Source organism: Lagenorhynchus albirostris, chromosome 10 (assembly GCF_949774975.1).
Source record: "Lagenorhynchus albirostris chromosome 10, mLagAlb1.1, whole genome shotgun sequence".
Taxonomy (NCBI): Eukaryota; Metazoa; Chordata; class Mammalia; order Artiodactyla; family Delphinidae; genus Lagenorhynchus; species Lagenorhynchus albirostris.
Genome location: NC_083104.1, coordinates 65492385 through 65507806, shown reverse-complemented (window position 1 = coordinate 65507806; position 15422 = coordinate 65492385). Strand labels below are relative to the sequence as shown.

The 15422-nt window shown below is 54.1% G+C and overlaps 1 protein-coding gene and 1 long non-coding RNA gene across 6 annotated transcripts in view; one reads left to right on the top strand and one right to left on the bottom strand.

The window, feature by feature from the left end:
• Window positions 1-15422, bottom strand: part of LOC132527273 (uncharacterized) — a 136444-nt gene that overhangs the window by 110008 nt on the left and 11014 nt on the right. For 3 of the 4 annotated variants that reach the window (XR_009542928.1, XR_009542930.1, XR_009542929.1), the window contains exon 1: window positions 14774-15282. The exons of the other annotated variant lie outside the window; for it this stretch is intronic. This is a non-coding gene — a long non-coding RNA (uncharacterized LOC132527273). Of the gene's footprint in view, window positions 1-14773; window positions 15283-15422 lie in introns of those variants that run through there. 4 annotated transcript variants of the gene reach the window in all.
• TULP1 (TUB like protein 1) lies at window positions 430-14525 on the top strand. Of its 2 annotated transcripts, XM_060162661.1 has the most exons (14): window positions 430-476; window positions 592-643; window positions 1016-1094; window positions 1405-1563; window positions 2449-2604; window positions 3541-3642; window positions 3720-3839; window positions 4791-4906; window positions 8022-8192; window positions 8368-8480; window positions 9486-9597; window positions 9677-9775; window positions 11953-12124; window positions 14052-14525. In XM_060162661.1, exons 1-14 carry the CDS (start codon window positions 430-432, stop codon window positions 14183-14185), a joined length of 1632 nt encoding a protein of 543 aa, XP_060018644.1. In that variant the 3' UTR covers window positions 14186-14525. The 2 variants fall into 2 exon arrangements, with proteins under 2 accessions (XP_060018644.1, XP_060018645.1); XM_060162662.1 differs by lacking the exon at window positions 1405-1563.

The following is a 15422-nucleotide window of genomic DNA, read 5'->3' as shown; positions in this document are numbered from 1 at the left end:
TTCTTTATAAAGTATATCCACATGCATCTATCAATCCATATACATTAAATATTAGTAAATCCTAGTTTTTATTTTTTTAATGAAAAAGAAAGATAAATACAGGATCTGATGTCATATTTTCTTCCCATGCCCCATTTACCACCAACAAATTATCAAATCAGCATCTCTAGGCCAAAGTTCAGGGCGCGGGAGGACCTGGTACAGTGATGCCATCCTTTGGCCCGCTGAGGATCTGAGTTTTCAGCCTCTTCCCTCAGTGGGCCAGGCAGGGGGATGGGTTCCAGGCAGGAGCACCTCCCACAGTGCTGCCACCCTCTTGAGCCAGCAGGAGGTGGGGGTGAAGCTGAGCCCGGATTAGCTGGGGCCCTCAGGGAAGCTTCTAGGGCTGCAGGGTGGCCAGAGCAGGGACTGTGGATAGGTGCAGGCACCATGCCGCTGCAGGACGACACCCTCCGAGAGGTGTGGGCCTCAGACAGGTCTGGAAAGCCCTCACCTCATCCTACCTGAACCCTGGTGGGGGGGCCAGATGGAGGGTTTGGGGAGGGGCAGGAAAAGGGGAGGGAGACAGACTGATTCCTTTGCTACCCTCAGCGGGCATGAGGAGGAAGGCCAGAGCCCGGAGGTCCCGCAGCGCACCAAGCAGGTATGTCACCCCTGCTTGGAGAAGAGACAGAAAGAGCCCCCCACGCAGCGTAGGAGGTCTGAGAGTGGGGAGGGTCCCCTTCAGCAGCCTCTGGGGCTTGTTGCTTCCCTGGAGGTTTTTGTTTTGTTTTGTTTTTGCACGAAGGGGGTGTTTGGGGGTATGGGGTGTCCAGGAGAGGAACTTGGGCTTTGGGGCATTGGAGGGGGCCGTGGTACACGGGAGGGAGTCATTCTTCCTCACCCCAAGAAGGGGTGCAGTTCCCCTCCCAATAATCTGCAGTTATTTCTGGCAGCTCAAGGGATTAGAGAGTGATAGGCAGCCCTCAGAGCCCCCCTTTCCTTCCCCTCCCTCCTCTTGACCCCCACTCTGCAGCGACAGAAGTTGAGGAAGAAGAAGACAGAAGCCCCAGAGTCCCCCTGCCCCACGGGATCCAAGCCCCGGAGACCTGGAGGCATGCGGAAGGCTGGGCCCCGGGGCGCCCCCCCGGGTGAGGGTCACGGGAGGGAACGACCGCAGGCGAGGGTGTCCTTGAGTCTGGGAACCCCCCCTGGGAGCAGGGGCGTGGGAGGCGGGAGTAACTGGAGGGGGAAGCGGCGGAGCCGACTTGGGGTTGAGCTGGGGGTTAGGAGTGTAGGGATGATGAAAGCTGAGAGAGGGATGTCCAAGGTGGAAACAGAGCCCCAGGGAGACCCCAGGTTGAGGAGCCCGAGGGGGAGTGGGCGCCTTTGGAGGTCCCGCCTGACCTGCGCATCTCGGCTCAGCGGGACGGAGGAGGAGCCCGCGGGAGGAGCCCTCGCGGGAGCCCGCCGAGGCCCGGGAGCTGCAGACTGTCTACGCCAAGTTCCTCAGGGACCCCGAGGCCAAGAAGCGCGACCCCCGGGAGACCTTCCTGGTAGCCCGCGCCCCAGACGCGGAGGACGGTGAGAGAGCACCAGAAGGAAGGGGGCGTCTGGAGAGGAGGAGGGAAGGGGCTGGACAGGAACAGCAGATGGAGAGAGGCAGACAACGCGGAAAAACCGCGTCCACGTCCCTGGCTTCGTCTTTGAGCCAGGAAAACCTTTATTCTCGTGTTCTTGTCCCATCGTCGGGAGGGGGAAACCGAGGCACATTGAGGTTAAGAGTTTTGCCTTAAACTGCAGCTTCCCTGGTGATCCGCTGGGTAAGACTCCACCCTCCCAATGTAGGGGGCCCAGGTTCCATCCCTGGTCGGGGAAATAGATCCCACATGCATGCCGCAACTAAAGACCCCCGCATGCCACAAGGAAGATCCTGCGTGCTGCAGCTAAGACCCGGCACAGCCAACAAAAATTAAAAATAAATAAATATTTAAAAAAACAAACAAACAAAAAAAAAACCCTGCAGCTAGGGGCCGGAGGTAGCTCAGACGGGTCTGGCTAGAAGTTAGAAATAGCAACAGACCAGGACAGGGAGAAGCAGTGCAGGTGACTTTTAGAAGGCGCAGAGAAGGGGAAACTGAAAGACCCCAGGAGAGTGTGTGAGGAGCTGAGGGTACCAGAGAGAGAGGAAGGACGTGCAGAGAACGGCGTTTTCCCAGAACAGGATTGCCAAGCCCCCAGCATCCCTCCAACTCCAGCTCTCTCTCCTGACTTGTAGACCTTGGAAGACTGGAGTCACTCCCTTCTTTGAGGAAGGTGCCGAAACTCCTTTCTTCCTCCTGTTTCTGTTCCAGAAGGGGAGCCTCCTACCCCCAGCTCCTTCACCGCCTCCCAGCAATCTGGAAGGACTGGGCTCCCCACATAATGGGGCCCACCCCAGCCCCTGTTATGAGCAGTTTTTACCTGCAGGGGAGGAGGAGGAGGAAGAGGACGAGGAGGAGGAGGAAGAGGACAAGGAGGAGAAGGAAAAGAAAGAGAAAATCCGTCTGCCTCCCAAGAAGCCCCCCAAAGAGAAGGCTTCTGCAGACATCAAGGAAAGGAAGGCCAAAGCCCAGGGTCCAAAGGGTGGGTGTTGAGGGTCCAGAGGGGGTAAAGACACACAAAACTAGCCCTACCCCTGAGGGGCCTGGTGTCTCATGGATACGCAGGAGTTGAGACATCAAAAAGCTCCCCAGATGGGCTTCCCTGGTGGGGCAGTGGTTGAGAGTCCGCCTGCCGATGCAGGGAACACGGGTTCGTGCCCCGGTCCGGGAAGATCCCACATGCCGCGGAGCGGCTGGACCCGTGAGCCATGGTCGCTGAGCCTGCGCGTCTGGAGCCTGTGCTCCGCAACGGGAGAGGCCACAACAGTGAGAGGCCCGTGTACCGCAAAAAAAAAAAAAGCTCCCCAGTGCCTGGACCCAAGAGTTTTTCCCTTTGGTGGTTTCTTCCCTCCGATGGTCCTTAAATCAATATGTGTTCCCTCCACCATCCCCCCAGCCCCCTGCCCAGGGTGCTCTGTGAGCCAGGAAGGGCAGAGGATTTTAGTTTTCTTTGTGATTTTTTTTTTAACTCAAGATGAATTATTTTTACAATTTTTACAAAAGTATCAAAGTGATTATAGTAAAAAATCAATCAGTGAATAAATGCTGTGATAGCTCCCTGGCTGGGGCACCTTGCCCCATGGGTACTGGGATCTGGTCTACATGTGGACATGTAGCTAGGACCTTGGGCCTCTTGGAGGGGCGGGGAGGACTGTCTGTAGCACTGACCACAGGAGGTTTTCTGGAGGAGACGGGGTGGGAGCTGGGATTCAGAGGCTCGGTTAGGAGGCCTGGCATTCATCCATTCATTCATTCATTAACTACTTATTAAACTCCTGGTGTTCATCCAGTCCTTTTTGGACTCAGGGTTAAAAACAAGACAAGCAGAAGGTGCTCTGGGCCTCCCTGGGGACTGAAGGAACAATGAGTGGATCGGAAGGTGGCTCTTCTTTGTCTAACTCCCACCCTCCATTTCCAGAGGACCTGGGAAGCCCTGTCCCCCCACTGAAACCTCTGCGGATTAAGAAGAAGGAGGCATCAGCAGGGGAAGGGACCAAGATGAGAAAGATGAAGAAGAAAGGTGAGCCTGGTCTGTGGAGGAACAAGGGACTCTGGGTGAGGCGGGGGGGTGTGACCTCTTCACATCCACACACACAGGGTCTGGGGAGGCCGACAAGGACAGCTCAGTGAGCCCGACCAGAGTGAGGAAGAAGACACCAGCAGCCATGTTTCTGGTTGGGGGCGATGACCCTGGGGAAAAAGCTCTGAAGAAGAAAGGTAGGTGGCAGTGGCCTCTGGTGTCAGGACATCCAGAGGCAGTCGTGGGTGTGGAAGGAGGGATGCAGAATAGGGTGAGGAGTAGGGGTTCTAAAGTCAAAGACTTGGTATATGTATGGATTATTCGCTTTGCTGTATAGCAGAAACTGACACAGCAGTGTAAAGCAACTGTACTCCAATAAAAAATAATAATAAAGTCAGAAGACTGGGGGCATCTTGACCCCCACTTTAATAGCTGTGTGGCCTCAGGCAGTGTCTTAGCTTTTCTGAGGCTATTACTTTCTTTTCTTTTCTTTTTTTAATTTAGTTATTTTATTTATTTATTATTTTTGGCTGCATTGGGTCTTCGTTGCTGCGCGCGGGCTTCTCGTTGCAGTAGCTTCTCTTGTTGCGGAGCATGGGCTCTAGGCACGCAGGCTTCAGTAGTTGTGGCTCGTGGGCTCTAGAGCGCAGGCTCAGTAGTTGTGGTGCATGGGCTTGGCTGCTCTGCGGCATGTGGGATCTTCCCGGACCGGGGCTCGAACCCATGTCCCCTGCATTGGCAGGCGGATTCTTTTTTTTTTTTTTTTGTGGTACGCCGGCCTCTCACTGCTGTGGCCTCTCCCGTCGCGGAGCACAGGCTCCGGACGCGCAGGCTCAGCGGCCATGGCTCACGGGCCCAGCCGCTCTGCGGCATGTGGGATCTTCCCGGACCGGGGCACGAACCCATGTCCCCTACATCGGCAGGCGGACTCTCAACCACTGCGCCACCAGGGAAGCCCGGCAGGCGGATTCTTAACCACTGCGCCACCAGGGAAGCCCTATTACTTTCTGATAATAGTGAAAGGGGGTTGTTCTCTTGTGGTTGTGGGAGGGGTCCAAGTGAGGCGTGGGTGTTGGACGTACCTTGCAAAACAAGATGGGTTCTGCCAGGGTAAGGGGTTAACAGACTTGCTCCCCTACAATGCTCAGGCACTCCTAAAGACTCAGAAGAGGAGAAGGAGGAGGAGGAGGAAGAGGTGGCAGCTGTGGTGACCAAGAACAGCAATCAGAAGGGAAAAGCAAAAGGAAAAGGCAAAAAGGTTGGAGCCCAGACGGGAGAGGGTGAGGTCCCTCCAGGGAGCAGTGGCAGGGGCCTGGGCTTGGGGGACCTGAGTGTGGGACCTCGTGGGCTGAGACCATGGAGTCACTTGGGGTTAGAATCTTAGCTGCCTCTCTGGTGACAGGGTATGAGGACAAAGGGAACCAGGTTTGTGAGAACAGAAGAGGCAGTTGTGGGGTCACCAGGCTGGGACTGGCCACCCGGGGGCCTTATGTCACCCGCTCTGAGCCCTCCCCCCTGCAGCCTAACTATCAGACACAGCCGGAGATGCTCTCATGGCCCCCACATGAGAGCCACACATTTTCTGTACCAGGGAGGTGGAGCCCAGGCAGACAGACATATGCATGCACATACCTGGGCACACTGACTGACTGACAGCCAGCTGTAGTTGAGCTATTACTTATTTTTTTTGTGGTACACGGGCCTCTCACTGTTGTGGCCTCTCCCATTGCGGAGCACAGGCTCCGGACGCGCAGGCTCACGGGCCTAGCCGCTCCGCGGCATGTGGGATCTTCCCGGACCGGGGCATGAACCCGTGTCCCCTGCATCGGCAGGCGGACTCTCAACCACTGCACCACCAGGGAAGCCCTATGACGTTTTTTAAATTGGGGTATGGTTGCTTTACAATGTTGTGTTAGTTTCTGCTATACAACAAAGTGCATCAGCTATATGCATAATATATCCCTTCTTTTTTGGATTTCCTTCCCATTTAGGTCACCACAGAGCATTATGTAGAGTTCCCTGTGCTATACAGCAGGTTTTCATTAGTTATCTATTTTATACATATTAGTGTATATACGTCAATCCCAATCTCCCAATTCTTCCCACCTCCCCACCCATCCACCCCATACTTGAGTTTTTAAAATAGTTCCACTCTGCTGCTCTGAGATACTGCTCAGAGTGCTTTCTGCTCTCCCACCCAGGCCCTCCCAACCTTCCAGCAACCAAAGGGTTAACACTGGCCATCAGAGGCCTCCAGGACCTCTTCCAGTCCTACCAGTGTCCACTCTGACGGTGCAGTCTCCATGGGCAGAACACGTTGTTAAATATTTCCAATACAGCCCCCACTCACAAACAGGACTCAGGTACCAACATGCACAGGCAGGAGTAAGCGGGAGAGAGAGGTCGAACTGGAAAGAGAAAGTGATGAAAGTCTTCGAGAAACAGGTTTCCATGAGTGGAGAGATCATCCTGAGGGCAGGGCCTGGGGGTATCTTAGTTTGTGGGTTTATTCCTTTGTACAGGGGTGGTCAGGTCTTGGGGGACTGATTCACATTAGCCAAGATCACCAGAAACTGATATATAACTGAAAGGCCAGCTTATTGTCTTCCAGAAAGAATATAACTGCAGTACAGCCTTTAATATAGTAGGCCAAAATTCACCTCTGTAGAAATGTTTGAATGAGTCTGGCTTTCCCAACATCACGTTCCAAACATAGTCTTGGATTTCCCAAGTTTCTTCTAGAGCAGCCTAGAGCGAAGAAGAGATGCCACTTACCTGGAGGCTAAGGGCCTGCTCCCTAACACCAGCCTCACTTCACACACAGTGCAAACCTGCCCTCAGCAAAAATGGGCAACCTCAGCACATCAGGGCTTCTTAGTGACTCCCAGACAGCATTTATACCTGAAATGCACACACCCAGGTGGCAGTCCCTTGTCTCCCCAGCTGGGAAACTTGGGGTTAGAGTCTTGGTTCCCCCTCTTGTGAGGGACAGAACATGATAGCAAAAGGCACTAGGTTTGTAAGAACAGAAGGGGCAATGGTAGGGTGGTCACTAGGCCACCCTAGGGCCTAATGCAACCACATAGTTATTAAAAGTTTTTCAAAGAGCAAAATGAACTTATTTATTCATTCATTGTATTGACTATGTATTGCTATATAACAACCACCCCAAAACTTAAAATGACAATTTATTTTCTTAATTTCTGTGAGTCAGAAATCTAGGAGTGGCTTAGCAGGGGTAGTTTGGACTCAGGGTCTCCTGTGAGGTTGCAGTCGAGATGTCAACTGGGGCTGTTGTCATTCTTAAAGTTTGACTGGAAATGGAGGATCCACTTCTAAAATGGTTCACTGTCATGACTGTTGGCTGGAGGTCTCTCCAGAGGCTGCTTGACTCTCCTTAAGACATGGCAGCCAACTTGCCCCAGAGCCCAAGAGTGGCCCAAGAGATACAGCAAGGCAGAAGCTGTAATATCTTTTATGACCTAGCCTTAGAAGTGACCGTCCATCACTTCTGCCATATCCTATTGGTCACAAACACCAACGCTGATACAGTGTGGGAAGGGTCTACACACGGGCATAAATACCAGGAGGCGGGGAGCATCGGGGGCCATGTTGGAGGTTGGCTGCTACATTCATTGAGTATTTACCGCCTGCTATAATTATAGTGGTAGCTGACACTTCTATAACGCCATGTGTTTAGAACACAGCAATCCACACCTTCAGCCTCACCTCAGTTCACCCCCTGAGAGCATCCATATGATGGAAGGTCTTTCTAAAGGTTCTGGGTTTAACAGCATTCAAAGCCCAGCTTCACCTCTTACTATGTGAACTTGGACAAGTTATTTAAGCTCTCTGAGCCTCAGCTTCTTCACCTGTATAATGGAACAACTACCTCAGTAGCTACTGATAAGAGGAATGAGTTAATATTTGGAAAGTGCTTAGAATAATTCCTGGCACATTGGTAGACTTTCTATGAGTGTCTGTTAAATATATAAACTAAGGTCTATCCCAGGTATCCACCCCAACCCTACATACTTCTCAGATGAAAAAACTGAGTCACAGTGTGGTTAAAACTTAACAACCATGACAGACAGTGGTGGAACCAGGATTTGAACCCAGGCTGTCTGGCTCCAAAGCCTGGGCTCATAACCACAAGCTAAACAAAATAGTAATAAAGCACAAAGCTCCCCAGAGCCTCCTAACACGGCCTGGAGAGCTGCTGGGGGAGGGGCCGGCTGCACTCTAACAGCCTTTGTTCTCTCCCCAAACAGAAAACGGTGAGTTGTCCTGCCTGCCCTGCCTGCATCCCGGCACTGGGGACCTGCTGAGGGCCGGGAAGCTGGTGCTCTGGGGCTGATGCACCCTCTGCCCACACCCAGAAGGAGGAGAGGGCCCCATCCCCACCAGTGGAAGTGGACGAACCCCAGGAGTTCGTGCTTCGGCCTGCCCCCCAGGGCCAGACGGTCCGCTGCCGGCTGACCCGGGACAAGAAGGGCATGGACCGGGGCCTGTATCCCTCCTACTTCCTGCACCTGGACGCAGAGAAGAAGGTGGGTCGGAGAGAGGTGGCAGCCAGTGGGACGGAGAGTGGAGGGGCCAGGACCCAGACTGAGGGAGAGTCTAGAGCCAAAGTGCAGTGGGGCGAGGGCTGCGGGGCAAATGGGCCTTCTCTTTCCCCGGGTGCACCTCCTTCCTCCAGCGCATCTCTGTGACCCCTCTCCCCAGGTGTTCCTCCTGGCTGGCAGGAAACGGAAACGGAGCAAGACAGCCAATTACCTCATCTCCAGTGACCCCACCAATCTGTCCCGAGGAGGGGAGAATTTCATCGGGAAGCTGAGGTGGGGCTGGGAAGCTCAGTGGCCAGTCACCTCTGTCCCCTTGTGCCTGGCAGAGTGCCCACCACATCGGACACTCTGGAATTGTCCCCTGGCCCGGGGCTTCTCACACTTTGACAGGCATAGATCACTTGGGGGTCTTGTTAAAATGGTTCAGTGGGGGGAGTTCCCTGGTGGCTTAGTAGTTAGGATTCTGGGCTTTCACTGCCGTGGCCCAGGTTCAATCCCTGGTCTGTGGAACTGAGATCCTGGCCCCCCCCACCCCCCAAAAAAAGGTTCAGTGGGTCTGGGCAAGGAGTGAGGTTCTGCATTTCTAAGAAGCACCCAGGTGATGCCCACACTGCTGGTCCTGAGACCTCACTTGGAGTAGGACATAAGGTCCATGGGACAGGGATTATGCCTGTCTTGTTCATGGTTGAATTCCTAGCACGTGGCACATAGTAGCTATTCAATAAATATTTACCAACTGAACGGACGAATAAATAGTCAGCACCTACACTGTGCTATGTCTCTCCATATAGCTCATTCAATCCTCACCACAAATCTGAGAGGTGAAGGGAAAGTGAACCCCCGAGTCAGGCCTTATTTCTTTAATTTATTTATTTAACAAACACTTATGTAAGGCCTACCTATGTGTTAGGTGTATTTCTAAGTAACTTCCAAATATTAATCCATTCAATCCTCTTATCAACCAAATGGGGTAAATACTGTTATCATGCCCATTTTACAGATGGGGAAGTTGAGACTAAGAGTTTAAGTAACTTGCCTGGGGTCATACAGCTAGCACGAGACGGAGCTGAGATTTGAAAGCTTCCCAGTCTCCTTCTAGATCCAGCTTTTAAAAAGACTTCATGGCGGAAGCCAGGGTCAGGGGACCTGAATTGCTCCGGTCCTAATACACACCCACGCTTGAGGTAGGAAGCTCTCAAAGCTTGGCTGTGAGGAAGGGTCTGGGAGGAGGGGTGTGGACCCTCCTCAGCCCCGCCCCCAGCTCCACCCTGCTTGCAGGTCCAACCTCCTGGGGAACCGCTTTACCGTCTTTGACAATGGGCAGAACCCGCACCGCGGAGGCAGCACGGATGTGGAGAGCCTTCGGCAGGAGCTGGCGGCTGTGATCTATGTGAGAGTCCCACCTGTCCCCCGCGGCAGGCAGGCCCCTCCTCTCGCCGGGGCCGGCCTAACGCGCATCTCCCTCCCAGGAAACCAACGTGCTGGGCTTCCGAGGTCCCCGGCGCATGACGGTCATCATTCCCGGCATGAATTCGGACAAGGAGAGGGTCCCCATTCGGCCCCGCAATGTGAGCCCCTTACCTCCCTGAAGGCCTTCCCAGAGGGTCCTGCTCCGTACTGACCTGCTTGTAACCCACTCCTGGGAAGCTGGGGGGCTGGGGGGGGGGTGCTCGGCCTGCCCAGTACCCAAACCCCTGAGCACACCCATCACCTGGTCACAAATCACCCTGTCACCCCATCACCCTGTCACAAATTCATTCTGGCAACTTGTGGAATTAATTCAATTCAGGGGTTTTTCACTGAATTCACCGAAACAAGCACAATAGGGGTTGTTTTGTTTTGCTTTGTTTTTTTCAGTTTACATCAAATCACTCATTCATATATTCATTCAACACACATACATTGAGTGCCAAGTATTAGTGTAGGCAACTGGAGACATCAGTGGACAAAACAAAGATCTGCACTCATGAAGCTGGCATTCTAGTGGAGGAAGGCAGACAGTAGACAATAATTGTGATAAATAAGTAAATTGTGTAGTATGTTAGAAGGTGATAAGTACTGTGGGGAAAAAAGAAAAAGTCGAACAAGGGAAAGGAGATGAGGGGTGTGTGTGTGTGTGTAGGTTTCAATTTAAATACAGTGGTCAGAGTGAGCCTCACTGAGAAGATGAAATTTGAAGGAGATGAGGAGCAAGCCTGCAAATATCTGGGAAAAGAACATTCAGGCAGGGGGAAGAGACAGTGCAAAGGCCCTGAGGCAGGAGTGCCTGGTGGGTTGGAGAAGCAGGTCAGAGAGGTGACAGTGAGGGGCAGATAAGTCTGTATAACTGGTTTTTACTCAGAGAAACAGGAAGCTATATCAGGGTTTTGAGGAAAGGAGTGATATGATTGACATATTTTAAAAAGCAAAGGCTGTTTGTTTTGTGTGTGTGTGTGTGTGAGGGGTAGGGTAAGATGGAGAGATGGCCTGGAGAGAGGTGGCCTCCTTCAGTGTGTCAGTCCCACGCTCTGCTCCTTAGCACTGCAAGTTGGGTGAGCCCAGGATTTCAGAGACCGATGACTGGCATGGACACTCACAGTGATGTCACTTTACTCATTTGCAATGAAAAAGAATACTCCCATCAGCTGATCACACATCCCTCCCTGCCGGAAAGACACTGTAATCAGAGGCCTGGCCAACCCATGGGGCACGAGCCCTGGGAGGCTCCGGTCTTTAAGAGCTTGTGGGTTCCACAGTTGCTCCTTCCGTCCTGGAATAAACATATAAATCCTCCAGAGGCAGTGCCTCCCACGTGTATTTGGGCTTGGTAAGAACTACCCAGTGCTGCTTTGTGTATCTCTTCATCATCTTACAGTTCATTCATTCCACAATCATTTATTAAAGCCAGACACTGAAGATCCAAAATCAACACAAGAGTTACCATCAAAACAATATCTGATATTTATTGAGCATTTACTCTGTGCCAGGAACTGATCTAAATAACACTTCATGCACTATTAATCATTTAATCTTCACAAAACCCTGTTGTGAGGGAAACTGAGGCACAGAGCCATTAGTCAAATACTGTGCATGCTGTTAGGGTATCTAATTCTGTCCATAACAGTGCAGTGGGAGAAATGGTTAAGAGCAAGGTGTTATGGAAGCTCAGAGCTGACATCTAAATCAGACATGGGGTCAGGAAGGCTTCTTGGAGGATACGATCTTGAGCGGACTCATTCTAAGTCATGAACATGAACAGGTGACAAAGAAACTAAGGAAAGAAATCTCTCAAGAGCACCATCACACAGATACTGCTCCTTCCTTCCAGAAACTCTTCCAGGACATTTTATTTTAACTACTCTTTACCTATACATCTCCCCAAGCTCAACTGTGAGCTTCTTGTAAGTCCTAGAATAGCTGGTTCATCCTTGTAATCGGCGCCAGCATATATGGCCGTCCTAAGACCCCCTTGGGCACCAATGGCATCGAGCACCTCCTGTGTGCCAGATGCTACTTTCCACTTTCCAACCCTCCACTTTGTCATTCCACAGCAAAGCCCATTCTCACAGATACACACCCTGCCCGTACGGACGCCACAGAGACCGCACATGCGCTCAAGGATACCCTGCATGGACGTTGACACCCAGGCTGCACACACACAAGGGCATGCACACGTCCCCAGCCGCCCCTCCACCACCAGTCCTGAGATAGCTCAGCCACCCCTAACTGTCCTCTCCCTAATACTGCCCCACCCGTGGCACCCCAGGCCAGCGACGGGCTGCTGGTGCGCTGGCAGAACAAGACACTGGAGAGCCTCATCGAGCTACACAACAAGCCCCCCGTCTGGAATGATGACAGTGGCTCCTACACCCTCAACTTCCAAGGCCGAGTCACCCAGGCTTCGGTCAAGAACTTCCAGATTGTCCACGCCGATGACCGTGAGTATCTGGGGACCCAAGCCAGGCTGTTCCCCACCACCTCCAAGACCTCAACCCTTACTCAAGTCTTTCCCCCACCCCCCATCTCTCTCTCCCTCTCCCTCTCTCTATAACACACACACACACACACACACACACACACACTCAGAGGAGTGGAGCTGTCCTTTATCTCTGAAGCCAGAACATTCAGGAAGGTCACTCTCTCCTGTGGGGGCATTGACATTGTGCTCCCAGGAGCCTCATATATTCCAAGCAGGTGTCTTGGGGCTCACTGTTCCAGGCCGTCTTTCTAGCACTGACTAGAGCCTGGGGTAGATATTGGGGTATTCTGGGTAAGACTGTGTTGAAGGGACAGTTACGCTGCTGGAGCTTAAAAAACACTGATAGGGAGTTCCCTGGCGGTCCAGTGGTTGGGACTCAGCACTTCCACTGCCGGGGCCCTGGGTTCAATCCCTAGTCAGGGAATTAAGACCCCGCAAGCTGATAGTGCAAGCCACGTGACGCGTCCAAATAATAATAATAAATACAAATTTAAAAATAAAAAAGACTGATAGACCAACCCCCATGTGGCCAAGAAGGATGCTGAGGCTCAGAGAGGGCAGCACATTATCCAAAGTCTCTCAGCAACTCCAGGCAGTTACCCTGGCCCTCAAAATTTATTTCATAAACACTTAAACAGTGTTTATGTTTACTTAACACATGAGACTTTCTATGGACCAGGCACTGTTCTCAGGACTTCACAGATACTGAATCATTAAATCTTTTCAGGAATTCCCTGGTGGTCCAGTGGTTAGGATTCTGTGCTTTCACTGCCAAGGGCATGGGTTCAATCCCCGGTCGGGGAACTAAGATCTCCGCAAGCTGCACCGCCGAAAAAAAAAATTAAATCTTTTCAGCAGCCCTGTGAGGAAGGTATTATTATTGTCCCTGTTTGGCAGAGGAGAAAACCAAGGCACAGCAAAGTTAAGTAACTCACACATACAGCTTGTGAGAGGCAGAGGTGGGATTAGAACCCAGGTAGTCTGGCTCCAGTGCCCAACCCCATGAGGATGGTTGCCTTTTAGGAGTAGGAAATATAAATCAAGCATTTCTATCGTTCTCTCTCCAGTGAGGTCAAAGGCCTGCCCTCGAAGAGTTAGGGAAACAAAATGTACCTTGAACACAATTAAGTAAAAATGTGCCCTGTTACAAGCCTTGGGGAGAGGTCCCCACTAGGGTGAAGGGGTTTGGATATGGAACGTTATCTCCCAAGGACTTTCCAGGTTCCCAGAATTGGCTAACATTGAGTGAGTTCCCTACCCCCACTCCATCCTAGGGATGTGCCCCCTGTGTCACCTGTCCTGAGGCCTTGAAAAACCGCTCTCCAGATCACATTTCTGGTGGAGCCTGGTCGGCCGAGGTTGGGGGTATTTTTAGCAACATCCTGTCCCTATGGATGCTGGGGGAGGTGTTGGGATTGAGGCTGGAAACCTGGGCCAGATATGGGATGGGGGCTGAGGGGGCCACTGGATAAGGAGGGGAACCATGAGGCTGGTGGTCTAAGACAGGACCTGGGGTCTGGGGGTGGGAAGAAGAAGGAATGGGGCAAAGACCACAGAGGCGTTGGAAAGGAAGGATTCTAGGCTTAAGGAAGTTTGACCGGTTTCTCTAAGTGCGGGCTGGTCATATGCATAGCCCTGGGCAGCAGAAGGTAAGGCAGGGTCGCCGCCCTCAGGGGCTTACCGTGGCTGGTAAAGCTGTAGGCAAGTGGGGCTTGCTGGGCGAGATAAGAGGGTGGATGGACGGTGGGGTGAATAACTGAGACGTGGCTAAGGACTGGGGCCCCAGTGCAAGAGTGGGGGGACTTCCCTCAATGTTGAGGGCACTGTCTGCCAGGAGGGAGAACCCAAGAGGTCTCGGGCCGCCCCCCCCCCGTCTGTGTCCATAGCCGACTACATCGTGCTGCAGTTCGGCCGCGTGGCCGAGGACGCCTTCACCCTAGACTACCGGTACCCGCTGTGCGCCCTGCAGGCCTTCGCCATTGCCCTCTCCAGTTTCGACGGGAAGCTGGCCTGCGAGTGACCCTAGTAGTCCTCAGCGCCCGCCAGGGTTGGGGAAAGGATTCAGTTTGGAGGCTTGAACGGTCCCTTCACCAGAGTCCCCACTGAAGACTCCTCCCTTGTCGGGGGCTGACCCCGCTGTCTCCGGGTGACCTCCATCCACTGCCCAGCCTGGCACAGGCGAGGCAGGGGAGGAGCTCACACGGCGGGTCGGACGGAGATGAAGAACATCTGGAGTTGGAGCCGCACATCTGGTCGCGGAGCTAGCCTGCGCCGCTTCACCACCACCCCCGCCCGGCGCCCCAGTCACTTCCTGTCCAGGAGCAGTAGTCAGTGTTGTTTTAACCCCCTCTGGGACCGTACTAGGGCTCCGAGGAGGGGGTAGGTGATGGGGAACGAAAACCGGGTACCCACATCCCCAATAAAGCTGCGTCCTAGGCCAAGAGGAGCAGTGGTTCTTCAGCGCGTGCGGAGAAAAAGGCGGCGGGAGGGGTCCGGAGCGCGGGAGAGGTCCGGAGGGCGGGCTGGAGGCCTCCCTTCCCCACCCCCCACCCCGCTCAGGCCCCGGGCGCTCCCGCGTCCCCTCCCACGCGCCCATCGTGGGTCCTACCGAAACTCGGCTGGCTCGCGATGTCGAGACGCCCCCCGCGGGGGCCCCGGGGAGCCGGGCCGAGAGGGAGGGCCCCGGAGGTCCGGGAAGAGGGGGAAAGGGAGAAATTCGAGAAACAAGCCTCTCGGGGAGAACCAGACAAACCGGGTTCGGGCAGGGCGGGCGCAGCCTCCAGGGCGGGGCCGGGTCTGGGGCCCGAGGAGTAAGGGGGCGGGCCCTCAGTCGGGAGAAGGCGCTCCGCCTCGGCCGTTCGGGACTCGGGTAGGGGGTAGGGAGACCCGAAGACCGTGCGCCCCGGCTCCGCCGGGCTCCTAGTGACGCGGCACCCGGGCCCCTGCACCGACGGGAGTCCTGCCCCTGAGGTGGGAGCTCCGCCCTCGGCCCCGCCCAGGCCGGAGCCCCAAATTCCGGCGGGGGACTGGGGAGGTAGGGTAGGGCAAGGGAGGTTGAGAGCGCCGCTCCGGCAGGCGAGGAACGGGGCGCCCAGGCGCGGAGAGGCCGGGGGTCGCCTGGGGTCCCGAAGCGTCAGGGTGGGCAGCCCAAGCGCGGTCGGGGGCGGCCCTGCGCGGCCCCGCGCGGCCCCGCCCCTCCAGGCTGGTGCCCGCCCCCCTGCGCGCCCCGCCCCCTCCTTCCCCGCAGCCCCCACCCC